This window comes from Carettochelys insculpta, chromosome 11, assembly GCF_033958435.1.
Source record: "Carettochelys insculpta isolate YL-2023 chromosome 11, ASM3395843v1, whole genome shotgun sequence".
Classification (NCBI taxonomy): domain Eukaryota; kingdom Metazoa; phylum Chordata; order Testudines; family Carettochelyidae; genus Carettochelys; species Carettochelys insculpta.
The window spans coordinates 6,076,484-6,103,773 of NC_134147.1; the positions used below are offsets into that span (position 1 = coordinate 6,076,484).

The 27,290-nt window shown below is 43.9% G+C and overlaps 2 protein-coding genes across 3 annotated transcripts in view; one reads left to right on the plus strand and one right to left on the minus strand.

The window, feature by feature from the left end:
* The window catches only part of NEK4 (NIMA related kinase 4), a 31,961-nt gene extending 19,108 nt beyond the window's left edge, over positions 1–12,853 (minus strand). For both annotated transcript variants that reach the window (XM_075004960.1, XM_075004959.1), the window contains exons 1-6: positions 12,633–12,853; positions 9,302–9,568; positions 7,165–7,362; positions 4,948–5,055; positions 3,727–3,881; positions 1,009–1,150 (exon numbers count right to left, since the gene is read on the minus strand). In XM_075004960.1, coding sequence (XP_074861061.1) covers positions 1,009–1,150; positions 3,727–3,881; positions 4,948–5,055; positions 7,165–7,362; positions 9,302–9,568; positions 12,633–12,725 — 963 coding nt within the window. In that variant the 5' untranslated portion in view covers positions 12,726–12,853. The remainder of the gene's footprint in view (positions 1–1,008; positions 1,151–3,726; positions 3,882–4,947; positions 5,056–7,164; positions 7,363–9,301; positions 9,569–12,632) is intronic.
* LOC142018834 (inter-alpha-trypsin inhibitor heavy chain H3-like) overlaps positions 12,341–27,290 on the plus strand; it is a 48,063-nt gene continuing 33,113 nt past the window's right edge. The window contains exons 1-4 of the mRNA XM_075004967.1: positions 12,341–12,377; positions 16,056–16,211; positions 21,171–21,191; positions 25,268–25,434. Coding sequence (XP_074861068.1) covers positions 16,119–16,211; positions 21,171–21,191; positions 25,268–25,434 — 281 coding nt within the window. The 5' untranslated portion in view covers positions 12,341–12,377; positions 16,056–16,118. The remainder of the gene's footprint in view (positions 12,378–16,055; positions 16,212–21,170; positions 21,192–25,267; positions 25,435–27,290) is intronic.

Sequence of the window (27,290 nt, forward strand, 5' to 3'; positions counted from 1 at the left end):
CTTCCCAATCCTAGTATTCTATGAAATCCACATAATATTAAGAATGATCAGTTGGATTGTCATATCAGATGCAGCATCATGTGATTTCTCTGAACATGACTCGTGAAGAAACAATTGGAATCAACTGATTGTGTCGGCACAAGTCACATAATCATTATGCTATTATGAATGTGTTATAAATATTATACTACCTACTATCCAAAGAGTATATAAATACCTTAGTATTTTTGATACGTACAGATTTTCATATTTAATATTTTAGAAAGAAAATTATTACTAGCATCAAAATTTTTTCATGGAACATCTATTCACATCAGGCAGAACACCAGTGTTCCATGGAACACAATTTGGAAAATACTGCCATAATCAATTAACCTACTTTACAATCTACGGTCATACAGGCAAAAAAGATCCTGGCAGCTCTCAAAGACATATTAAACCACACGTCCAAGGCCTCAATGTTAAAACAAGAACTGAACCTAACACCAATGAGCAAATAGTGCAGAAAATGAACATCTTATTTATTAGATCTATTTGGACCCTTAATGTATTAACCTCTGGTAACAAGCAGTTTTCCTCAAATGCATAATCGATTTTCCAGTTACAACATGTAGCAAACATTTTCATTGTCAACATTTGCCTATTGTTAAAGATTTGCCAGCATTTCTGTTAATCCAATGACTTCAGATACTCTGCTGGGGACACAGTGTCAAGCATTAACGTGCGTATCACATGGAATAAGATTTAGGTATAATGTTTCATGACTATCTTTTACTAAAGATCACTGCAATTAGTTTTAGTGATATGTGGCTATTTAGATTATTATGGTTCATCCTGAGATGAATACATATCCTCTCTAACTTTTATACACAGTTTACACAGCTTTATTAAATACAAGTATTAAGAGAACACCAAGCACTTTCAAATATATTTTTATATCATGTCACTGACTATTTATACAAATATTTAAGAACACAAAGATATATACTTTAGAAAAATGTAACTTACAGCTCTGTGTCTCCTGGCTTGCTCAGAGGGATATTTTTGGGGTGTGTCCTTTCCACTGTTATATTCAGTCTTCACTGAGATCACAGAAGCAGCACTTTTGGGCGTAGAATCAGATATTTTCCCATGATTTTTGGCTGTCTTTCTTTAAAGAAAATTATAAAAAATATTGTTCACCCTCTAAGACAAAGGCTTTAAAGATATTTGTAGTTTAGGCTACTGTAGTAAACAGATGTCATCCAGATACAAAACGCAACCATTTCACATTTATAGAAAATTTTAAATTTCCACTTATTATAGATTTCTATCTGCTAAACACTGGACTTGATTTTCTCAGTGTTGTATCTTGTAATGTCATGTTCAGTTGGGCAAACCTAAAAACAGTAGAGATATATATACACAAATTTTGCAGCAATTTATATCCATTTTGCATTATTGTAAATGGCTACACAATGTACAAATCAGATGACAATAAGGCTCATAATTAACTTTATAGCCATTACGTTTCATACCTGAGAGCAATGAAGTGGTTACCCAAATCTGATGACAAAATCTATATTCAACTTTTTTGCCAACATCAAGTTAAAAACAAGGAAATAGCAAAAAGGAATGTCTTTTGGTGATGTCAAGTGTGATGAAGTGGCCACTGATGAGCAAATGCAAAGGAAGATGTTTCCTATCTATATTTCAGATTTACTGTCTGTCTTTATCTCACTTTTCTATTCAGTACAAGCACTCATCGCTGATTTACTACAGAGCTTGGAATCTGCCAAGAATGTATTAAGTAGATTTGTAATTCTTTCAAATGTCACTGAATGATTGCTAACTTTTGCCACTATCTCCACAACTTTTGTACTCACTTTGGTCTGTATATGCTGGTCAAATAGAGCCACAAGGAGCGAAGGAGTAAATTTTTGTTGTATTATTTAAATGTGATTCACATGGACTGAGGTAAACACCTCTGACCTCCCATAACCCAACTTTTTTTTCTCTCATTGTCTAACACTGAACAAAAAACAGCTTCCACAGGGTCTCATGTCCTAATCTGAAAGTTACTTCCCCACTCTGAGGCAACCATGATGCTCTTCCACCCTGTCAAAAAGGGAGCAAAAAGATCCTCCAGAACAGACCTTACTGATTCGCACTTATGGGGCAGAGACTGCGAGGCTGTCAGACTGTGGTGTGCACATTTTGGCTCAGGCTGGAGCCCTGAGCACGAAGTCTACACCGAAGTTCTCCAGCCCCACAGCTTTAACGAGCTCAAGTCAGCTGGAATGGGGCAGCTCCAGGTGTTGAGTTGTCGTGTACACATACCCTAATTCTATTCTGTTCATTGGTAGGAAAGTAGTGCTCGGGCAGCTGTCTTCCTTTCATTCCACAGCCAAGTAAATCACAACTGAAAGAGATGTCAAACTTACTAGTACTGAGTCTCAAGATTACTCCTGAAACCAGGTATTCTCTGCTGCTCAAGTCAAGCTACCTCAGATTTTTGATTTTATAAAATTGAGGATTACAGTGGGATTATTCAGCTGTCAACAACAAAAGAATAACCTCCAATTCTCTAAAAAGACTGTTACCCAGGGAACAATCTATATGACACATTACTTTAAAAGTCTGTATGCCCACAACACTTTGCCCTCAGAACACTTGACTGTTGAGGATATAATAGTTTTAAAATATTAATCCTTACAACTTTCTTGTGAAGTAGGTCACTATTACCACGACCATTTTAGAGACAAGAAATAGTGACAAAGAGGATAATTAACTTGCCTAAGGATCCTCAGTACCAGAGCTATGAAGAAAAGCTGGAGTGTCCCATGCACGTACTCCAACGAGTAATCTATCCTCTCATATTTCGCAAGTTATATATTAAAATCAACAGCGGACATGAGCCAAACAATGTGACTTTTTTTTTCCTCCAAATAATGGATATATTTTACTTGTGCAAAGTATAAGGTGTTCAGTTTTTTTTAAAAAAAGAAATATTGATTCATTTCAGTTAAGTACTAAGGCTTAGTCTATACTTGACAGGTAAATCAACTGCAGATACAGAATTGCCATAGGTCAAACTACGTATCTAGAATTGGCTTATCTGCAATCGACTTACCTCGCCACCCTCAGTGAGGAAGGTCAATGGGAGAGAGTTTCTCCTGTAGACCTCCCTTACTCCTCACGATAACGAGGAGTATGAGGGTCGACTGCCAATCCCTGATAAGTCGATTTCATGCGTCTCTACTGGGTGTGCAAAACTGAACCCCAGAAGATCCTGAGCAGGTCGATCTTCTGGGTAATGTAGACATGGCCTCTGTGAAGCCATTGCTCTTAATTAGAGCAGCCAAATACAATCTTTAATATTTAATCAGGCAAGACTTTTCTGTTTGGCTGGTTCCAAACACTCAAAGTGAAAGAACAATAGTGGGATGACTACTTTCAGAAGATAATATGCAATTCCAAAATAAAATCCTGTTTCCTTCTACACCGGCCTAATGCAACTAATTTCCATCTTCTCTCTTAGCTGCTTCCTGTTTTAATTTTCAAATTATTCCTTCATTCTATTATCTCAAAAGGTAAGTTCCACCCCATCCCAGGCAATTACATATGGCAAAATTAGCTCTACCATCTTGTTCCAAAATCTAGTACAAATTGTAAAACAGTGGTTACAACAATCTGTTACCAAAATCAATTTTATATAAAATTATCAATAAATTAAAAGCATCTTACGCTTTTGTGGCTTCCAAAAACAGGGAGATTTGGTGCTTGATATACGCTTGCCTTAGTATGCTTTTTACGCTGGGTCTTTCTTCAGGGTTTTTGCTAAGCATAGTTCTTATTAGTTCTGCCAACTGTGAGCTGTAATCCTTTGGCATTGGTGGCAACTGTAAAGAGTATTGAAAGAATGCATCTGATCAAGGGACTGAATGGATTGCTAATACTCATAATAGGAAGCTGATTGTTTTAGACATCAATATAAAGCAACAAAAACCATAAACATATTTGCCTATGGGAACTGCTGGATTATTTGAGCATTAGGACTCCGATTCAGCTAGGTACAAAAACGTATGCCTAACTGTAAGTGCAGTAGTTATGGTGAGGTCAATATTATAGCTCACAGACTTAAAGTCAGGCAAGTGCTTTATTATCTAACTGAACAGAGGCTTGTGTAAAGCTTAACAAAAAAAACCTACAAAATTCTTCCCCCTTACTAACCAGCTAAGGACAAGATACTGCCAATAGACACAAAAGATTGCACATAAGGAAATGGATACCCTGGTAAACTGGATTAAAAACAAATTAAAGCAAAGAATTCCAAGCTGGTCAATTACACTTTCTAAGACTTGCAAATGAAAATTTAATCTCAGAGGACCTTCAGTTTATTTAAAACTTTTTTTGTTACATCTGAAGATCTTGTTTATTTTATAACAATCCAATCCAAACAAGGAACTAACACTGACCTAAAGTAATTCCAGCTGTATATATGCCAAACAAGAAAATACTAAGAGTTGATTCTTTGTATGATGTTAAAACTAAAAGTGGAAGTGTTATATCTGAAAGGGCTGAAGTCACTTATTTCCCTCAATCTACTGTCTGCACAAGGTAAATACTAGAACATTCTAGTGGTGCCTTATAAAAAAAAGCTACTTTCTAGATCTGTCATTACAACAGTTGGTACCCATCTCTCACATCAAACATCTGAATGGACTGGATAATGCATCACACATGTTGGGGGAAAATACATACTAACTTCACAAATGGGAGCTGAAATTCTTAGTTTTGATGGAAAACACTTATCTCAAGTTCCGGACAAAAATTGGATGACAGCTTTGAATATAAAGATTTTGCATTTAAGACACAACTGAGTATCCACATCAGAAGGGGCTTTATACTATAGCATATTTCCAAAATGTTTATCTTAACCAAAAACTATTTTAGATCAGATTTTACCTTTCCTTCAATAATTCGATAAACTAAAGAATTCATGTCTTTAGCGTTGAAGGCATGTTTCAATGTGGCCATTTCATAAACACAACAGCCCAGAGCCCAAACATCAGACTGTGGAAGGAAAACCAGAAAAATCAGCATAAGTGCTTCAGATGCAATAAGAAAGTTTACTTTTTTAAAGCAAATATGCCCCTGAACAGCCTATTAGAAACAGGTAAGGTCACAAGCAAACTCCACTATAACTTTTGTCTGCAACTATGGTTAACAAAACTGGTTTGTATTGAGTAGTGAGTGTCACATTTATTTTGAAGGATAAGGAGAATTTTTCTGAAAAGCAAAGAAAGTTGATCTGTGTTTGAGTTATAGATTATTAAAAATTGTCTTGATTTCAAATATTGGCTTGCCTCTAAAATTTCTTCGAGTACTTTTAGTTCCAAAGAGTTATGAAACAACTTACTTCTTCAAAAATTTCCCACCTCACTGAAATTTCTGCCATAAACTGTGTGAACAAGACAAACTGCAAATAAGCAAAGTTTTAAGTCCCAATCCTGTACTATGAATTGCACATGCAGATGCTGTGCCCATGCAGAGCTCCAGACTTCCAATGGAGCTTCAAAAACAGCATAGCAGCACACCCACATGAATCATGATATAGAATCTGATTTTCGTAATGCACAGGAGGGAGAGTAAACATTTTACCCACAGTGGCCAGCTGTAGCTTGGAGAAAACTAGAAGTCTTTCTTTATTTAATTACAATAAAAGTTTTTCCTTAATTCACATTTTTCGTACATCTGGCCTACAGCTACCATTTAGTTAACAGCAGGGCATGCTTTTTTTTTTTTTTTTTTAAATATGCAGTGTAACATTTCATATGTACACTTAAAAGATGATATACAATGAGTATATTTGAATATTTATCTACTTTAATTTACAAGTTCATTTTCATACTTGTAAATGCTTATTAGTTTGTTTTCTTATTACATACATAATAGCAATTTCAAAAATTAAGCCTGTCACATAGTTATCTTAGGCTTCACATACCAGCATCCTAACATTTTTAAACAAAGCTCTCTCTTTGTACTGGAATTTTAATTTTCACAGATGCAGTTGATTGACAAAACCAAGGTCTTAAATTAGTACAAGCTGAAAATTCACATACACTAACCAAAAACAAAAAAAAAATCCGTAAGTTCCTTTAAGATCGTATTTGGTGATTAAGTTTCCTCCCTGTGAGTAATAATTAAAAAAGAGAGACTGAGATGAGGGAGCAGTCCAAAAGAAGTGCTCTACTTCCATAACACACAACATTTTATGATTCACTTTGGTTAATGTACAAACCAATAAAATAACTCATCTCTGTTCTACAGGAGGAACCTCTCTAATCCAGAACACTCTCGTCCAGCAACATCCACATTCTGGCAATCAAGTTGTGCGTGTCTCAAGTTAATGTGGCTGCCACCCTGACAGGAGCAGGGAAACCAAGCCTGACTCTCGCCACCTCTGACAGCCCTGGTCAGTTTCCTGGCTCCAAGAAATGGAGGAGAGTCAGGAGCCAAGCTGCCCCTGGTTCCTGGCTCCCCTCCACTAGCTAGAGCCAGGAAACTGACCCATGCTGCTGCCCTGGTCAGTTTCCCAGCTCTGCAAGTAGAAGGCAGCCAGGAACCAAGCTGCTGCTGGTTCCCAGCTCCCCACTGCTTGCAAGCCCCGGGAAACTAACCAGCTCATGGCTGGTCAGTTTCTCGGGTCCCACAAGTGACGAGGAGATGGGAACCAGGCTGCAGCCTGGTTCCCATCTCCCCTCAACTTGTGTGAAATTTGAGTTACACAGGGGTTGTAGGAACGCAACCCTGCATAACTCAAGGGTTTACTGTAGTTAGCCGGATGATTATTTATCATGGGTGTAGCCAAGTTTCCCACGGTCCCATAAAGCTTTTTTCTAGCCACCAGTCCCGGCTCTCAGTGTTCCGTGCTGTTATTTAGCTGTAATTTACACCTAAATATCTTCTAAGAGCTCAGTAAGCAATGGAAGTGTTGGTAATGTGCTAAACAATATTGATCTCCCATGGTCCGGCACATTCTCTTATTCAGCATGTCAGGTCCAGAGGATGCCAGATGACAGAGGTTCAACCTGTCGATGGTTTATAAATTTTGCAGGAGTTTAAGGCTTATGTAAAGTCAACTAACACAGTGAGGCCAATATTTGCATCAATATACTTTACCTTGTAGTTGTAAGGTTTGTTGGAGAACAGTTCAGGACTCATATAATAAGGTGTCCCAATGAGAGTACTGGCCATATCATACTTATTTTCTAACACTCTGGCTATTCCCAGATCTCCCACTTTGATTATATTTGCTCTTGTCAGGAAAACATTTTGAGTTTTGAGATCTCTGTGTAAAATGTGTCTTTCATGTAAATACTGAAAAATAAAATATTTACAAGTAAGTTAAACTGTTAATTTGTTCTTTTCCTCTGACTGAAATCAAAAAGGAAAAGTTGAAATGCAACAAAATTACATGTCATCTCATGTACAGTGAATTGCAATTAACACAAACAAGCTAATTGCTAACAGAGGTATATACATAATTTCATTATTTCTTTAGCATAACATGCCTTTAAAAACCTCATAAAATCTCACCATCCAACAGGAGCAAAAAGTGCAAAATTAAGGCTGAAGCTCAATCTGTAATTCACTCTCCACTGTGTCCTCCTATCACAATTTAATTCAAACAAAAATTTCTTACTGAAGGACTGTATAAAATCAACAAGAATTTTACCCGAGTAAGAATAAGGCCTATGACGAATAAGATCAGATTCAGTTGTTGACATCTGCATATCTAGACACAACTTATGAACCTCATAGCCACACTAGGTCAGCTACATCGCCCATGTAGCCCAGTTTCCCATCTTCCAACAATGGCCAGTGCCAGATGCTTCAAAGGGAATGACAAGCACAGGGCACTCAGCAAGTATTCCGTCCCCTGCCATGCAGTCTCAGCATCTGGTAGCCAGAGGCACAGGGCCATCCATAGCATAGGGTTGCATCCTGACCATCTTGGCTAATAGCCATTGATGGAGTCATGAAACTTATTTAATTCTTTTTAAAATCCCGTTGTAGGTTTTTGCCTTCACAACATTCCCTGGTAACAAGTTCCACTGGCAAGTTAAACACAGAATTTTCCATCCAGCACTGTAGTTTCTCCACTATTGTGTTTAAAACAAACCTTTATTATTATAATTGATGTTTTGCAATGGGATTCCCTTTACATTTTTAATACATAGCAGGCCGAAGCAGCTTCTAGCAGAAATGAGTGAATGGTCTGGCAATTTTCACTTAAAAAGCAATTTAATTATAGGAACAATATATTCCTGCAAGTAATAGTTTGTTTAGTGTGCACACACTTGCTGATTAAAATTAGCTTTTAAGATGTTATCAGTTTTCCACATAGAGAAAATTTTTAGGATTTAATTGCAATCTTCTGCAAACAGAGTTACAAACAACAGAAACAATCCCTTTATTAAAACAAAGCTTGTTTATATACTGTAATTCAGAGCTCTGTAGTTATGGGCTACAATCACAAATAACTACCAACCATAATGACATCATGTGGCAATAACACAAGACAGCATGCCAGGTTTTCAACTATATTCAATAGGCAATTCATAAAAATTGTCTACCTACTGAAGAAATAAAAGTATGCAACAGTACTTCTTTTTCTACATAGCTACATTAGTTTAACACTGATAATCTGTAAGCAAAGTTAACATACCAAAACTGAAACAGAGAGATTTATAATAGCAAAAACAGAAATATTCATTTTAAATAGGGTGACCATATCTCACCCGCCTAAACATGGGATAAGCGGAACGATGCCATCTTGGCCAAAATGGGACAAATGGTCACCCTAACCAAGAATCAGGAGGTGGCTGCCCTGTTGGGGCTGTCACCCTCCCAGTGAAGCTCTGGCTCCCACCAGCTGGGTGGGCCACCATGCTACTGCTCCAGCTCCCGGCTCAGGCAAGCTGGGAGGCAGCCACATAGTGGCAGGGGAGCTGGGGAAGCAGGGGAGCAGCTGCACTGATCCAGCTCCCAGCTCCCACAGCCATAAAAAGCTGGGGAGCAGCCACACTGCAGAGAGAGAGCGGGAGAGCAGCCGCACTGCCACATGATTTGGCTCCTGGCTCCCCCAGCTGGGGAAAGTGGGCGGCAGCTGCTGGGAAATCTGGGGCAATTAACCTCTTTGACAAAATAAACCAGGACGCCATCCTGGCGTTCCAAATACAGGACTGTCCCACCAAAACCGGGATGGATGGTCTCCCTATTTTAAAACTAGAAGTTACAGATTACACTATAATACCTGCAATGCCATGGCAATCTGGACAAACCATTCCACCACCTGATTCTCTGGAAAAAGTACGCCTTTCCGCTCTTTAAGTTTATGATATAGGTCCCCTCCTTCACAGAATCCCATGACAATATATAGCAGGCCATCTTCCCCCTCCCAGGACTCCCGATAGGTGACTATGTTGGGGTGTTTCAGCTGAGACAACAGCTGGGCTTCTTGTTCAGCTGCCTTCCTCTCTCGGCTTGATGAATGTTTAAGGTTTAGCTTTTTGATGACATACTGCAAAGAATCAAAAAGATTTCTAATGAAAACATCCAAGCTACTATTGAAACATACTGGCAATTTCTAAAAGTCTATTAAACAATGTATTAAAATACATAATTTTATATAGAAGCTCGAATTTATCCAACACAGTTACATTTAACAGTGTTCATCATGTTCTAAAAATGGAACAAACATGGGTAATTCACACATTTAAACATTTTGGTCATTAACGCTTTTCCTTAGCCACAATTGGTCATTGCCCACTCCCATGCTTGCCTCTTGATCCTAAAATATTTTTCTGTAGGTCAGAGATGAATTATTGTCAAAGGTCTGACACTTTAATATTCTATACTCACCTAAGCAAAATGGGACTGAGCTTACAGAAAAAAGGCAGCTAAACTAATCCAGTTCAAGTACAGAAAGTTTCAAAAACACAAAGTAGCTAATCTCCCTGTTTGAAGTGGCATGTTGAGTTGAAGCAGATTACTTCTGCACAAAACTTATTTAACTCAGGGAAACAGTACTTTACCGCAAAGTGCCAGGATCATAGATCAGATGTGCACTTTAGCAGAAACTGGATAAAACTAAAATGTCTATAATTCAAAGCTTGTATTAAAGGTCATTTCAATTTATATTGCATATAGCCACTCATTTGCATATTTGCAGCAGAAAACGAGCAGGGTAAGGGGCTGGCAACAGTGGGAGCTTTCGCTAGCAGAATCATGGCTACGCTGCTTGTTTTCTGCTCCAAATATGGAAAACAACCACACGAATATGCAAATGAGCCACCAAATCAACCTCGCTGGGCTTGGCTGTTGACCCCTGTACTCCACGCTATCATGTGAAGTAAGGGATGGTGATGAGAGACTTCCAGGCCCCGGACTACACTAAGGAAGAAAGTCAATTCTGATACATCGATTCTAACTATGCTAATGGCGTAGCTAGAATTGCAAATCTGAAAACGACTGTCTTCCCTAGGGTAGATTTGCCCTGAGTGTGACTGATATAACTACGTACTGTGACTAGCAATGAGGCTGCAAGTGAAAGTCAACACTAGAGACACGAACTATATTTTTTATGTTTTGTAAGTCTTCTCCATCTTTTGAGTGTTTTTCTTAAAAGAAAAAGATTAATATATTGCAAAACCATCTAGTTTAACACAAAAGAGCAGTTAATACCCTATTCAATGCCATACAAAAGACTACCAGAGTATTTTTCCCCATGAAAGCCTCCATACAGCTAAAAGAAAAGGAAATTGCTAAATTGCTAGTACCTTGATTCTTTAAAAATTGAATTTAATATTTTTCTATGTATTTAATGCAACTTTTAAAATACTATGATGAAATTAAAACATTTAAGATACAACCTCAGACCACACTTGCTTAAAGTAAGCAATGGTTTTATCAAAATTTTCTCCTTTGTTTGGGCCAAGATAATCCTTTCTCAATAAAATTATAGCCAAACTATATAATCCAGGAGATCAACACTATGGGTGGACAATTTTGCAATGCATTCTGAGATAAGACTAATCAAATCTCCATGCTCCAGAGCATAAAAATCTTGCAAGGGCCAAGAAGGAATGCATAGGCACTGAACTTTCAAAAAAAGAGGACAACCCTAAGAAGAAGTGACAGAGAGATAACTGTATTAGCCTGTATTATATCAAAACAAAAAAGCAGTCAAGCAGCACTTTAAAGACTAACAAAATAATTTATTAGCTTTCCTGGGACAGACCCACTTCTTCAGATCATAGCCTTACCAGAACAGACTCAACATATAAAGCACAGAGGTCCAAAAGTTGTCAAGGTTGACAAATCAGAAAAACCGTTATCAAGGTTGGCAAGTCAGAAGAGCAGAGGGCACGCAGGAGGGTGGGGTGGGGAAATCAATAGTTACATAAAACAAAGTAAATAAGTCCTTATAATGGGCCAGGTAATTGCTGTCCCAATTCAAACCACGTATTAACGTGTCAAATGTCAACATAAATTAGAGTTCGGAGCACTCTCTCTGTAAACAATCGTTAAAGTTCCTTTTCAGTAAAACACAGACTTCAGGTTATTAACAGAATGACCCATTCCATTAAAGTGCTGGCTGACAGGTTTGTTGAGTTAGGAGTTTTTTTTATGTCTGTTTTGTGTCCATTCATTCTTTGTTGGAGAGTGTTTGAAGTCTGTCAAATATACATTGTATGTGGGCATTGTTGGCACATGATGGTGTATATGATGTTAGCTGAGGAACAGGAGAACGTGCCCATAATTTTGTGAATAACATGGTTAGGTACAGTGATGGTATCTCCAGAATAGATATGTGGATATAGTTGGCAACAGGGCTTGTTGTAAGGAAAAGTTCCACGATTGGCATTATCGTGGTGGAGCCTGTGGCTGCTGGTGAGAATCCTCAGGAGGTTGGGAGGTCGTCAGTAGGACAGAACGGGGTGTGGCCAAGTTTCCTGGGGTCCCATAAAGTTTGTTTATAGCTACCAGTCCTGCCTCTTGGTGTTCTGGGCTGCTATTTAACTGTAATTTACCCCTAAATGTCTTTGAAGAGCCCGGTCAGCAGCAGCAGAAGCGTCGGTAACGCTGCCAGACAATACTGACCTGCCCTGAGCCAGCAAACTCTCTCCTTCGGCACCAGTCAGGTCCTGGGGGATAGAATCAACCTGCATCTACTACTCTACAGTCTACACTACTCTTGTCTGAAAGCCGGCCTACGGCAACCCGACTCTCACACCGCCCAGCCGGACAGAGGTGGGTCACAGTCAGGCGCTGGTCCCCACTGGAGGTGGACCTGGTGCCCGGGGACGCTCGTGTTGAGGGAGCCCGAGGTGAGCGGCCACTCCCCCGGCGCGCAGGCAGCTGGGAAGGGAACATCAGACAGCCTGTTCCCAGGCCCCTCCTCACACCACTCTCCAAAGGCCGCGGGGAGAGGAGGCGGGGGGTCCGGCCACCCCAGATGGCCCCAGCAGGCACGGGGAGGCCCAGCCCCCCAGGCTTCGCCGCCTCCGAAGCGGGGTCGCACCGGCCGCAGCCCCGGGACGGGTGGGGAAGTCGGCGCCCTCCCGCGGCCCGCGCTCGGTTACCTGTCTGTTGTCCTGCCGGTGCCGCACCAGGCTCACCTCGCCGTAGCTGCCCTTGCCCACGGCCCGCAGGAAGATGTAGGCGGCCAGGGACATCCTCCCCGCCTGGGGGGGCCGCAGCCGCTGGGGCTCACGGGCCCGGCCGCCTCGGCAACGATGCCGCCGCTGCCATAGAGACCCGCATGGGGCCTCCCTCTACCATAGAAAGCGCCGCCCGTAGACAAACCCGCCCCGCTCTATGGTACAGGGTGTGGCGGCCATCTTGGTTGTGGGCAGCCTCCGCCAGGCGTTACGGGTGGGGGCGTGTCCCCTCCCCGCAGCCATCTTGGATCTAGGGAGCTTGGTAACCTAGGCAGCCATCTTTGAACTTCCCCCACCAGTGTCCGATGCTTTAGAGTGGGCTTGCGGGAGTAGCCCGGAGCACGGTGCTCCCTGCGCATCCTGCCAAAGCCAGGGAGCGTCCCAGCGAGGGGCAGGTCCCAGCATGCAGTGCTGCACCTCAGCCCCCAGGTCTATAGCCCAGCGAGGGGCGGGTCCCAGCATGCAGTGCTGCACCTCAGCCCCCCAGGTCAAGAGCCCAGCGAGGGGCGGGTACCAGCATGCAGTGCTGCACCTCAGCCCCCAGGTCTATAGCCCAGCCGGGGGGCAGGTCCCAGCATGCAGTGCTGCACCTCAGCCCCCCAGGTCTATAGCCCAGCGAGGGGCGGGTACCAGCATGCAGTGCTGCACCTCAACCCCCAGGTCTATAGCCCAGCGAGGGGCGGGTCCCAGCATGCAGTGCTGCACCTCAGCCCCCCAGGTCAAGAGCCCAGCGAGGGGCGGGTACCAGCATGCAGTGCTGCACCTCAGCCCCCAGGTCTATAGCCCAGCCAGGGGGCAGGTCCCAGCATGCAGTGCTGCACCTCAGCCCCCAGGTCTATAGCCCAGCGAGGGGCGGGTACCAGCATGCAGTGCTGCACCTCAGCCCCCAGGTCTATAGCCCAGCGAGGGGCGGGTACCAGCATGCAGTGCTGCACCTCAACCCACAGGTCTATAGCCCAGCGAGGGGCGGGTACCAGCATGCAGTGCTGCACCTCAGCCCCCAGGTCTATAGCCCAGCGAGGGGCGGGTACCAGCATGCAGTGCTGCACCTCAGCCCCCCAGGTCAAGAGCCCAGCGAGGGGCGGGTCCCAGCATGCAGTGCTGCACCTCAGCCCCCAGGTCTATAGCCCAGCGAGGGGCGGGTCCCAGCATGCAGTGCTGCACCTCAGCCCCCCAGGTCAAGAGCCCAGCGAGGGGCGGGTACCAGCATGCAGTGCTGCACCTCAACCCCCAGGTCTATAGCCCAGCGAGGGGCGGGTACCAGCATGCAGTGCTGCACCTCAGCCCCCAGGTCAAGAGCCCAGCTGGGGGGCAGGTCCCAGCATGCAGTGCTGCACCTCAGCCCCCACCTCTATAGCCCAGCCAGGGGGCAGGTCCCAGCATGCAGTGCTGCACCTCAGCCCCCCCAGGTCAAGAGCCCAGCGAGGGGCGGGTACCAGCATGCAGTGCTGCACCTCAGCCCCCAGGTCAAGAGCCCAGCCGGGGGGCAGGTCCCAGCATGCAGTGCTGCACCTCAGCCCCCAGGTGTATAGCCCAGCCGGGGGGCAGGTCCCAGCATGCAGTGCTGCACCTCAACCCCCCAGGTCTATAGCCCCTGGGAGGGGCAGGTCCCAGCATGCAGCGCTGCACCTCAGCCTCCACGTCTATAGCCCCAGGGAAGGTCCCAGCGTGCAGTGCTGCACCTCAGCCTCCACGTCTATAGCCCCAGGGAGGGGCAGGTCCCAGCGTGCAGTGCTGCACCTCAGCCCCCAGGTCTATAGCCCAGCCAGGGGGCAGGTCCCAGCGTGCAGTGCTGCACCTCAGCCCCCAGCAGCGCTGTCTACAGAGGGGCCAGGTTCCAGCAAACAGTGCTGCCCCTCCAGCCCCCCAGGTCTATAGGTCTGTTGGGCTAGCTCAGTGGTTAGAGCGGTGGCTTCGTAAACCAGGACGTGTGAGTTTGATACTTGTTGGGGCCTCAGATGTATTTCAAGTTCAGACTTCTCAGATACCTTGGGGCAGGTTAGCTAAACATCTGTTGGGGTGATGTAGATAATGCTTGGTCCTGCAGGGGACTGGGCATGGTGACCTCTTGAGGTCCCTTCCAGGTCTATGATGCTAGAGTCCAGGTCCCAACATGCTGGGCTCCACCTCAAGCCTAGGAGGACTGCAGCCTCCACTGGGGACAGGTCCTAGCATGTAGTGCTCCATCTTAAGCCCAGCAGGGCTGCAGCCCACCTAGGAGATGTGTTATCCCTACCAGTGAGACCTGGCTGAGGTGGGTAATTGAAAATCTGTGATTTCCATCATCATAAGGCCAAAAACAACCAACTGGAACCAAAACCTCATTTCGCTTCCGTGCCCCTTTTGTAGTTGCAGCACTGAAATGCTGGAGGCTTTGGAAACATGACAGAAATCACACAAAAGCCTGCATCCTAGGCCAAAATCCCAACCGTAGGCAAGTAGGGACCTGATTGTTCATCTCTTGCGTCCGCAGCTTCTAAGCATGGATCATTGTGCACTCAGAACTTATAGAAACTAAGCTGCTTATTTAGGTATCTAAATATAGATTTAGCTTCTTGATATTTTGTAAATCTTGGCCTTTGCTTGTAGTCTATATTTAATGGTGTGGGTTTTTTCTTCTTAGAAAATAACCAAAGAAAACATGTTATAAACTGAAATGTTACACCCCCTGTATGGAAAAGCTAAATACAAAACTGAATACAGTACTCACACACACAAAGTTAGGTATGTGCTCAAGTGTATTTAGGACTAGGATCTAAAATGTCAAAAAGTCAGGAACTTCTTCGTTAAACTGGCTTTAGCTCACGCTCTGTATACCTCCAATCACACATCACTTATGCTGGAGAATGCTCTTTCTTCTCCTTCTTGCCGTATTTGTTGGCATGATTTACATCAAATAATTCCAGATCCACCAGCATGCCATTTTTGGCCTTGGATAAACTATCAGTGTGTCCAGCTCACAGAAGCATAAAATGCAGAAGGGCAGGAGCATGGAAGAAAGCCATGGAGGGCTTGGTATTACTACAATGAGGGTTTTTCGGTTTGAGGGAAATGAGCAGGAATATGTAGAAGTATTGGGTAGGAAAGCATGTGTGGATAATGTTAGAAGAATCATAATGAAGATTTTGATTTTGTAACATACAGTCACTTGGGTATAATGCAAAATACTAATTTGGGAGAGAAAGTATTTATTTTCAATTTTCAGTGTAATTAGAACATTTGTCTGAATGTGAGAGTTTCCAAATAATTTTCTATAAACTTTGCTATAACTTCAAAGGTTCAGTATTTGCTATTTCCCCCTTTGCCTAATGTTTAACTCTGTCACATTTGGCTGTTTATTAACAGGCTGCAAAGAGGGTATTATTTATTGCACATGTCCCTCAAAATAGCATTGCTCATTTTTCCAACATGGGAAAGCATCTGGTGTTTTACATTTTCTTGGCATTGATTCCTGCACTTGAGACATCAGACTTTTTGATAACACAGTTCAGAAACATCAGGGTAAGTAACTAAAATCCATCATTGCTTCCATGATTCATAACCACTGATGGCAATGGGTGCTAGGGTTACTAGATGTCCTGGTTTTATTGGGATTGACCTGATACTAGGGGTATTGACTTACATAGGACCTTATTGCCACCACCCCCCATTTCTGTCCTGATTTTACACCCTTGCAGTATAGTCACCCATCTAGGACTTCTGCCATTGAGTTCCAGGGATAATGGATTGGACTTCGAGTAGACAATGCAGCCATGCCCCTCCTGTGCTTCCATGTGCACCAGGTGTCCCTGCTGGTCTGCTGGATGTAGCAGTTATGCCTAGCAGATAAGGTCCTTGCATACTTCTGAATGCACCAGTTAAGCAAAGCTGAGAAAACCCTCTCTGCTTCTTAACACCTCCCTGTTAGCTAAACCTACCACGTAACTGAGGCAGTTGGTAATATGTAGGGCTGCAGCATGCTCCTGAGTCATGTACAGTACAAGCTTTGTTATCCAGCATGCATGGGGAATGGGGGTTACCAGATAATCAAATGTGCCAGTTATTCAGACCCCGCTACCACCTGTCCCAGGAGGCTGCCCGCCCTGGGCTCCTGGCTATGTTACCAGCCAGGCAACCAGCCCCAGTAGAAACAGTTACCTGAACTTGCTGGTTATTAGGGTGCTGGATAACACAGCTTGTATTGTATTGTACAAACTTTTGTTTTTCGGTTTTTAAACTATCACTTTCCCAACTCCCCGCCTTCCTCTCTTTTCCTGTCCTTCCAACCCACTCATTCAAATATAAAAGCATTATTTCCAAGGTTTTTGTTTTTATGGACATAAAAATAATAACTGCAGCAGCTCATTATCACACCTGTAAAAGAAAATACCGAGGAAAAAAATCCATTAAAGAATATTAGATATCAGAGAAAATGTCTTTCAGATAGATGATCACGTCCATTCTTTGGTGCCAGAACTGCATTGTACCCTACAATGTATTTTATGACAGCACGGCATTACTTCTACCAAATCTATAGCGGACACTCATCTGTACTTGACTAGATCTTAGTGTAAGGAAATGCTTCCTGATATTCAGTCTAAATGTTCATTTTGCTCCATTTTGTTCCAATACGCCTAACAACAAACCATTTTTCTCTCTTGTCTGTGTTTCTATGTTTCAAAGACTGATAATGGATCATGGTAAGATCCATTTGGAAGCACTGTGGTCCTAGGGAGAGGCAGACCATTTTCCATTTTAGGAAGTCTCTTTACCATTCTGTGCCTACATTTCCCTACCTAAAATGCTTACCCACCTTTTCAAAGTACTTCGATATGTACAGCTGAAAATGCTCTTGAAACGACATGCAGTTATTTAGAGAGATGGTGAGTGAGGTAACATATTTTACTGGATAAACTTATTGGTGGGAGAGACAAGTAACCCAGCTAAAACAACACTACATACAAGCATTATTATTTAGTCATTATGTCACACAATTATATGTTTGTACTTCTTTCCTGCTTGCTTCATAAATTAGGTTCCCTCCTGACACTTAATAATTGTTTATCTCTGAATATGTGTCTGCATATAACAAAAGAAAGCTTTTAACTTAAAGGGAAAAGGAATTCTGCATTAATTTTGGGAAACAGCTCTATCATGGTACAAAAGCATGTAACCATAAGCAAACACACACCCCATGGTATGTTGAGAGTCTCCTTTGCCTGAGTTTCCTTTCTTGTGAGGTGAAAGTCTAATGAGCAAATGTCCCTTTAATATGCAACTCCCCTTTCCGTCCACTGCATCCCACACACACTTGGTTTTCCTTAGTCAGCAGGATCCCAGAGTTTAGAGTTTGAAATGGCAGTGGGCATTCATAAGTAGATATCTCAGGCACACCTAGAGAGATGAGACTGGACAGAAGTATATTCGGGAGCCATCTGCACAGAGGTAGCTGTTGAGAACATAAGCATAGTTGGGGTGCCAGAGAGCTAGAGGAGGCACAAAGAAGACTCTAGCCAGAAAGGAAGCAGTGTCCAGTGGTTAGGGCACTAGCCTTGGAACTGGGTGTCCTGTTCTCAAGTGTCTGTCCTGCCATGGACTTCTTTAAATGTAACCTTGGGTAAGTCACTTAGGTCCAAATCCTCAAAGGTTTTGGGGCATCTAGTTGCCCATGGGTAGGTGACTGAGGCTACGTCTACACTTGACAAAGTAAGTTGACCACAGATATGCACTTCTAGCTATGACAATTGCGTAGCTAAAATCGTTGTATCTGTGCTTGGCTAACTTAACTGTCTCTTCTGGGGAAGGTCAAAGGGAGAGTTTCTCCCGCTGACCTCCCTTACTCCTCACATCCCATGAGGAGTACAGGGGTCAACTGTGACCCCCAAGAGGTCAATTTTATGGGTCCATTCTAGAAACATGAAATGAAACCCCAGAAATATGACCCTCAGGGTACTGTAGACGTAGCCTAAATACCTTTGAGAATCTAGGGATTCAGCGATCTGTCAAAGAAGTTACTGTCGGAAGATATCTTCCTACAAAACTTTTGACGACAGATTGCAGCCAGACAGCAAAGTGGACCAAAAAAGTGATCTGCTCTGTCACCAGAGAGCAGCCAGACTGCCTGGCTGCTCTCTCAACAGAACGGCCAGTTGGAAGCAAAGTGGACAGGGCTCCTTGGTGACCCAGAAGCCCTGTCTATTCACAGAGGGGCCCCTGGATCAGCATTTTGTCAACAAAACTCTCTATTGTAGACATAGCCTTGGTGTCTGACCCTCAGTTCCCTCACTGGAGTGTGTGTGATAGGATAAATCAATTACAGCTTGTGGGGTGGTAATGGGGGGCATTTTTATCCCTCCAGTAGTAAGATGTCAATTAAGGTCTCAGTATATATGGTTACATACTTGGTAGAGTGTGTAAACATAGATAGCCTGTTTTCCAAAAACTTAATGGCAGCAGTGGGACTTTGAACCAACAGAAAGAAAGAATTTGTAATCAAATTTCTTGGAATTCATTTTGAAATAGCAACCTACCCAGACCTATAAAATTGTCTCTTTTCTTATTTGCACAACCCACATACACTGGGAGCAAATATACTGATTTAAAGTAAACATTTATGTTGGGAAACCTCTCTTTGTTTACTCTCTTTCATAGCAACCTCACCCACCAGCACAGTTTAACAGAAATACTGTAACTTATATCACTGGCATGCAAGCTGGGGAACTGGCACAAGAATGTTCTTGGGAGAGGGTGTATACAAAGAATTTGGGATCCCATAAATCCTGTGGACCTCCTGCATTAATAGTGCAAGTGGGAGCAGGATTACAAAAATAGTCCTCCCGCACCGTGAACAACATGAACACCCTGGTCATCAAGCCCCCAGCTAACTGGCCACTCAGCTCTGAAGGCAGCTCTGCTGTCAGCAGCAGCACAGAAATAAGGGATGAGAAATAATGTGGGAAGGGAACTCACAAATTCTGTAACTGGTAAGGAAATGGCAAAGTTTACACACCGTCAATTTATAAGCTAGTTTGAATGAAACTTGTGACCTGGTGGGCTGAACCACACCAATATATGGATATGTGAGCCTCAAAAGCATATACATGTATGTCTGAATATTTAGGGGTTTGCATAAATAGCTCAAATTCATACATTTCTTTTAAAAAGGCCAAATTGTTCTCAGTGTGGGAAATATCCTCCTAACAGCCAGGAAACGCTGTGTTCCTGTACGTGGAGGTTCTCTCACACCATGCCATTAGGTGGTCCGGGTTGTTCATCCTGTGGAATGAAACGGACACTCAGAGGTTCTCTATCTCTTCTTTGTGCAGCAGAAAGAAGCACCTACAGAAGCAGTGCTTTTTATCTGGAAAAAAAGATGCCAGAACTCCCCGCTGCCCCAAACCACCCCCTGCCCTCAGACTTAACCCGCTCACAGCTCCAACCCAGGATTCACTTACCTTACCCGGGGCTCCACATGCTGCCACCCCCCCACACCCGCTTCTCCTTTGACAGCTGCCATCTCCTCTTCACTGCAGCTGCACAGCTCCTCCCAGCCCTCCGGCTCCCCCTCGTACAGTGTGGCAGGGGAAGCTCCCTCCTGCCAGCCATAAAACCAATGAAATAGAGTTCTACTCTTTCAGCGTGGCAGGCAGGGAGCTGGTGGAGTGAGCGGTGGCAGGAGCAGGAGTCCCAAATGGCTCTTTGAAGAGCCACTCAGAGCTGCCCATCCAGCTTCCAAAAATGGTAGCACTAGGAAAAAAGATGCCGGAACTCTGTTCCTGTGGGTTCTGCCAGTAAAAAAGCCCTATACAAAAGTCTATTCTATGTATTAAGCACTGAAGAGCCACCCTCCCACAAACAAACAAACTATTCCACTGCCATAATTTAAGGCTAGTCCATGAGAGTGTCTTCTATGTGGCATGCAGCTTATATTTAATTTTTATTAGACATTCTCTCTTCACCGTGTCTCTTTTAGTTTGTCTGCATTTGTTTTTAATTCGGTCACCACGTTTGCTCCTTTTTCAGTGTCTCCTGAGCAAAACATAAGCCCAGCCACATTCCAGTTCTAACTTTCAAATTCACAATTGTCAAGACCCATTGGTATCTAATCAGGGCTGCAGAGTCTGGGCCTTAAAAACAGAATACAAGGCCATATCATGAATGACTCACTAATGCTTTTCTAAGATACAATGCCTATTATCTCCCACCAACTGCGTATATATACCCAGACTTAACTCCAGCACCCAATAAATCACCTAGGAATGGGAGAACACACGGTACCAGAACACAAGGATGAATCAACCTAGAATTTATTAATTATGGGCTGGCTGTACATTGGTCATTCATGCAAAATTCCCTTTGAACTTGGATGATGTTAAAGTGCTATGTAGATGCTCGACAGGTTTATCTGTGTGAAGCACATTTATTTGTATGTAGAGTCTTACAATAATCATGAGACTATTTTTCAATTTCTTCTCTTTACAGAAGCGAAGTGCCGATGACTTGGTAAGTTCTCTTCTCATTTATAACTGACAATATTTTGCTTATTTAGGGTTTGTTTTTATTGCCCCAAGTTCCAGTGATGGATTCAAATTTCAGTGAATAAAATACTCTTACTGTCTTCAAGACTTGTGTCCTACTACCAGGAGCACATCACGAGTAATTTTTGTTTCTAGGTACAGATGGTAGAAGGTGTATGCTAATCTAGTGGTGTTTGGTTTAGGAAATCATAATATACAGGACAGGTTGGACCTCCTTGGTCTGGCACCCTTGAGACCTGATCCCTCCTGAATGAAGGAATTTGCCAGACCAGGTGAGGTCCTGCTTCCAACTCCCCCATCCACCAACCCTCCCCACTGCTGGCTGTGCTTCCAGTCCAGACCCAGCAACTGACAGCCCCGACTCCTGCTAACTGCTACTCTGGCCCTGGCTGGGCTGCCAGCCATCGCTCTGGCCCTGGTCACCATTCCAGTCCTGGCCAGGCTACTGGAGGCCAGCCCCGGCCATGCAGACACTAATCCCGGTCCCACCCTGGACCCCATGGGCACTGGCTCTGGCTGGGCTGCTGAACACTGTCCCTTTGGATGATGGCGCCGGTCCCAGCCAGGCTGCTGGACTCCAGCCCTGGGACTCTGGTCCTGGAACATCCCTGGTCCTGCTGGACCATGCATGTTGCTGGATGAGAGGGCCCTGGGTTTAGGAAGTGCAACCTGTAATATTCCAACTCGCAGTCTGTCAGGCTCTGGGCTACAAAGAGAGAATAAACAAATCATAGCGAATCCCATGTTGCATTTCAACCAATAACAAAATTGTATGGCATTGTCTCTATGCCTCTAGAGGAAACATTTTATCTTCCTTTTAAGTATTTCCGTCAAGGAAGCAAAAGGTTTAATCTTTTAAGCACAAATTTAAGTAATTTGCTGAACTGGGATCTTAGCAAATCAAACAAGCTGTGGTCATCTATCTCCTCTTACCCTCAACCCTAGGAATCCTTGGGCACTTCTAAATTTTATTCTTGTCCATATGGTACATGTTGTTGCTGAAGAGTTACCTAAATGGTTGTATCTACCTGTTTAGTTATTTACTTATATCATCCCATCACTGTAGTAACTGAGTACATTCCAAGAATTTGAAAAAGATACAGTAACAATCTTTCTCCCCACTTTGTCCTTCCTAGACCACAGAATAAGAAGTTCCTGTTTTAAGCAGCCCACAGGTCATGTTGGATCTCTAGGGGTGCATGTACCCTTAGAATATCAAGAAGGATAACTTTAAATTGAGTTCTGAGTCCATCTATAGCTTTTTAATACAAAGGCACATTCTAAGTATAAGGAATACAAGCGAGCTACTCAGCTGCTGTTTACAGCAACCACTGGTATTATTAACCAGAAGTATATTGCTGTTATGTCCACCCAATACTGAGCATACACTGGACTATTGTTTACAGTGAAAAATATTTCAAATTTTAAAAAATACACGGTGAACCTCTCTAGTCTGGCACTCTCTCATCCAGCAACATCCATAATCTGGCATGATTTTAATTATCCAGACAACCACTTTTCATGGGTGTGCTCAAGTTTCCTGTGGTCCCATAAACTTTGTTTACTGCCACCAGCCCTGGGTCTCAGTGTTCTGTGCTGTTATATAGCTCTAATTTACCCCTAAATATCTTCTAAAAATCCAGTAAGCAGTGGAAGTGCTGATAATGCTACTAGAAAATATCCACATGAGTCCATCTATTACTTTTTAATAATCATTTGCCATGGTTTGACAAATTCTCTCATTCAGCACTGGTCAGATCCTGAGGGTGCTGGGCTAGAGCAGTTCAACCTGTATCTAAAAGTGTGATCTTCTAATAGCAGTGCCATTGCAACTGCAGAGATTGCATTTTGCTGCTGAGGCTACAGTTACTGATAGTAGAAAAATGTGTCTTCAGATAGCAGTAAATAATTGGGTTTCCCATGGGTCTGTGCTGGGACCAGTCCCGTTCAACATATTCATGAAAGGTGCGGAAAAAGGAGTGAGGTTACAAAATTTGCAAATGATACAAAGCTACTCAAGATAGTTAAGTCCCAGGCAGACTTCAAAGAGCTACATAAGGCTGTCTCAAAAACTGGGTGACTGGGCAACAAAATGGCAGAGGAAATTTAATGTTGGTATATGTAAAGTAATGCACATTGGAAGACACAATCGGCACTATACATATAAAATGATGGGGTCTAAGTTAGCCCCTTCCATTCAAAAAAGCATCTGAAAACATCCACTCAAAGTGCTGTGGTGGTCAATAAAGCAAACAGAATTTTGAAAATCAGTAAGAAAGGGACGGATAATAAGAAAAAAGTATCATACTGCTTCTGTAAATCCATGGAATGCCCACATCGTGAATACTGCATGCAGGTGGGCTCTCGTCAGCTCAAAAACAATATATTGAAATTGGAAAAAGTTGAGAAAAGGACAACAAAAATGATAAATGGGCTGAAATGACAGCATATGAGGAGAGATAAATAAGACTGGGCCGTTTCAGTTTCAAAAGAGATTATTAAGTGGAAGATAAGACTGAGGTCTAGAAAATCATGACTGGTGTAGAGGAATGAGGAATTGACATTTTACTCATTCTCATAACACAAGAACTAAGGGGGGTCACAAAATGAAATTAATAGGCAGAAGATTTAAAGCAAACAAAAGGAAGTATTTCTTAATGCAACACAGGACCAATATCTGGAACTCATGGACCGAAGACATTGTGAAGACTAGGGCTATAACAGCATTCAAAAAAGACCTGGATAAGTTAACGGAGGCTAGATCTATCAGTAGCTTTTAGCCAGAAAGGCAAGGATGATGTCCTTACCCTCTGTTTGCCAGAAGATTTGAATGAATGGCAGGGAATGAGTCACTTGACGATTATCTATTCTGTTCATTCCATCTGGCGCATGTGGCTCTGGTCACTGTCAGAAGTCAGGATTCCAGGGTGGATGGACCTTTGGTCTGACCCAATATGGCCATTCTTATGTTTTTATGGACAATATTAAAAATACCCCAATAAACTTAATTATACCCGAGTGATCCTGAAAAAATATGGGACTTGTTCTTTTCTGTTATGAAATGAAATGGAATTCACGTGCAATCTGCACACTTAAGCCGCGTCTACACGTGCACGCTACTTCGAAGTAGCGGCGCCAACTTCGAAATAGCGCCCGTCACGGCTACACGTGTTGGGCGCTATTTCGAAGTCAACTTCGACGTTAGGCGGTGAGACGTCGAAGTAGCTAACCCCATGAGGGGATGGGAATAGCGCTCTACTTCGACGTTGAACGTCGAAGTAGGGAACGTGTAGACGATCCGCGTCCCGCAACATCGAAATTGCCGGGTCCTCCATGGCGGCCATCAGCTGAGGGGTTGAGAGATGCTCTCTCTCTAGCCCCTGTGGGGCTCTATGGTCACCGTGTGCAGCAGCCCTTAGCCCAGGGCTTCTGGCTGCTGCTGCTGCAGCTGGGGATCCATTCTGCATGCACAGGGTCTGCAACCAGTTGTCGGCTCTGTGTATCTTGTGCTGTTTAGTGCAAGTGTGTCTGGGAGGGGCCCTTTAAGGGAGCTGCTTGCTGTTGAGTCTGCCCTGTGACCCTGTCTGCAGCTGTTCCTGGCACCCTTATTTCGATGTGTGCTACTTTGGCGTGTAGACGTTCCCTTGCAGCGCCTATTTCGATGTGGTGCTGCCCAACGTCGACGTTGAATGTCAACGTTGCTAGCCCTGGAGGATGTGTAGATGCTATTCATCGAAATAAGCTATTTCGATGTAGCCTGCACATGTAGACGTAGCCTTACTGTGTGTGAGTCACTGTTCCCTGTAGTGGCACTGAGACAACTTACAGTGAGAAATAATGAGTCTCCACTGCAGCCTTAGTTGACAAACCATCTGGCTTTCAGCTCAAGTGGTAGAGGATCATGCAGTCAGCGCCAGAGATCCAAGTTTGGTTCTGCCTGTTGGCATTACACAGGCATGCCCCACTCTGTTTTATAGCATTATTACTGAGTTACAGTAAAAGACATAACGGGTGATTATTTTGCTATCTTTTATTCTTCAGATTGTCAATGGCATAGAAATCTATAGCATGAAAATTGACAGCAAAGTGACCTCTCGATTTGCCCACAATGTCATCACTAGCCGAGCTGTTAATCGTGCCAATGTGTCTAAGGAAGTGGTCTTTGATGTGGATCTCCCTAAGACAGCCTTCATTACCAATTTCAGCATGTGAGAAGAACTTTTATGTCTACCACGAGACACAAAAATCTGTCTGGGTTTAATACAGATTAGTAAAGACTAGAAGCATTAAAAAATCTGAACTGAGATCTTTATTTTTATCATAAATTTAATGATGATGCAGATGCAAGGTATTTGTGGGACCTCCTGGCAATTGTGCATTTATGGGTAAGACTACTAATTAGCAGTTTTTCTCTACCCATCTGCAGGGGCTAAGGGAAATGACGCTTTTTCAAATCTGGGGTTTCTAGAAAGGTGTTTCATTGTCTACAGTTTTTTCATCATGACTTTGTAACTTAATCCCATTATTGTAGAAGTAGTATATGAACATAGTAGCTGAAAGCTGATGAAGACAGACAGTGGAGGCAAATATCACACCTTCTTGTTTTTGGTTACAATTTTATGTGGTGTCATTGTTCAAAACATGATGTTCATGCTGCCATGGTCCAGGAGTTTGCCAGAGATTTTAACAGTGGTTACCATCAGTCCAATTTGGATATAATTTAGTTTCAGAGCAGGAATTGGTCTTGATCTGGTAAAGCATAGAACTCAGTGCTCTTACCTCCTATTGAAGTAACTGGAAACAGAAGGGGTGTGTCTACAGTAGCAAGTACATTTGAAATTGAGGTCAAAAGACGGCCCTCTTTCGAAATAACCCGCAGAGCATCTCCACACACACTGCAATCTTTCAAAAGTAACTTCGAAAGAACAGGACCATTCCATCAAGTTGGTCCTTTGTTCTGAAGGTGGGAAGTGGGCCCCTTTTGAAAGATTATTTTGCAAGACAGCAAGTGTAGATGCTCTGCAGACGGCTATTTTGAAAGGGGGAGTCCTCCATGGTGGCGATCAGCTGGCAGGTGGCAGCTCTGCTCACAGTACAAGCGGAGCTCTGTGACTCCGGTGTCTGGCCGCATTTAAGGAAGCAGGCTCCCACAAACCCCCATGCAGAAAGCTGAGAGCGTGCAGGCAGCAGGGAGCCCACACTGCTCTCCAGTTCGCTGCCAGTTACAAGGCCCCAGCCAGCCCGCCTTGCTCTCCGGCTCCGTGGCCAGCACCCCAGAACCCTGCCCATCCCTGGGCCCCCCAAGGAGACTGGGGAGTCCTCCCAGGAGGGGAGCCAGGTCCTGAAGCACTGAGCCCCTCCTGGATGGAGGCTGAGCTGCAGGACCTCCTTGCCCTCTGGGAAAATGGGGAGGTCGTGCACCAGACAGCGATCCGGCACCGCAAAGCCACAGTGTTGAAGCACCTCTCCAAGGGCCTCCCCAGCTGGGGTCACCCCACCTGCACCCTGGACCAGGTGAGGTCCAATGTGAAGGAGCTGCACCAGGGATACTTCAGGGCCTGGGACACAGCTGGGCGATTGGGATCAGTGCCCACCAGCTGCCCGTACTTTAAAGAACTGGATTGCCTCCTTGGGCCCCAGGAGGCAGGACCCCCAGCCGTGGTCCTCAACACGTTGGACCCCAACACCGAGCTGGAGGCTGAGATGGAGATGGAGGGAGAGGACCGCCTGGGTCTGGCAGCTGGCATCCACGAACAGTCAGGCTGCTTCAGGCCATCACCAATGATGAGGGCTCAAGCGAGGGAGCCCTCATCATTGACATCCCATCCAGCCCATCCAGCCGGGCCCCCTCTGACCATACCTCGCCTGAGTTCCTGGAGGGACCCACAGGTACGTGACATGCATGCCAGTCATCCCTGGGGCATGGGGAGGGGGCACTTTGTCCCACCCGGGGAAGTCAAAGCCCACCCACACAGCCATCAGCCCAGGGGCACATGCAAGCTGGACAGCCCCATTCCCCCGGCCTCAGAGGGCCAATGCACGGCCCTCAGCACCATGCAGCTGG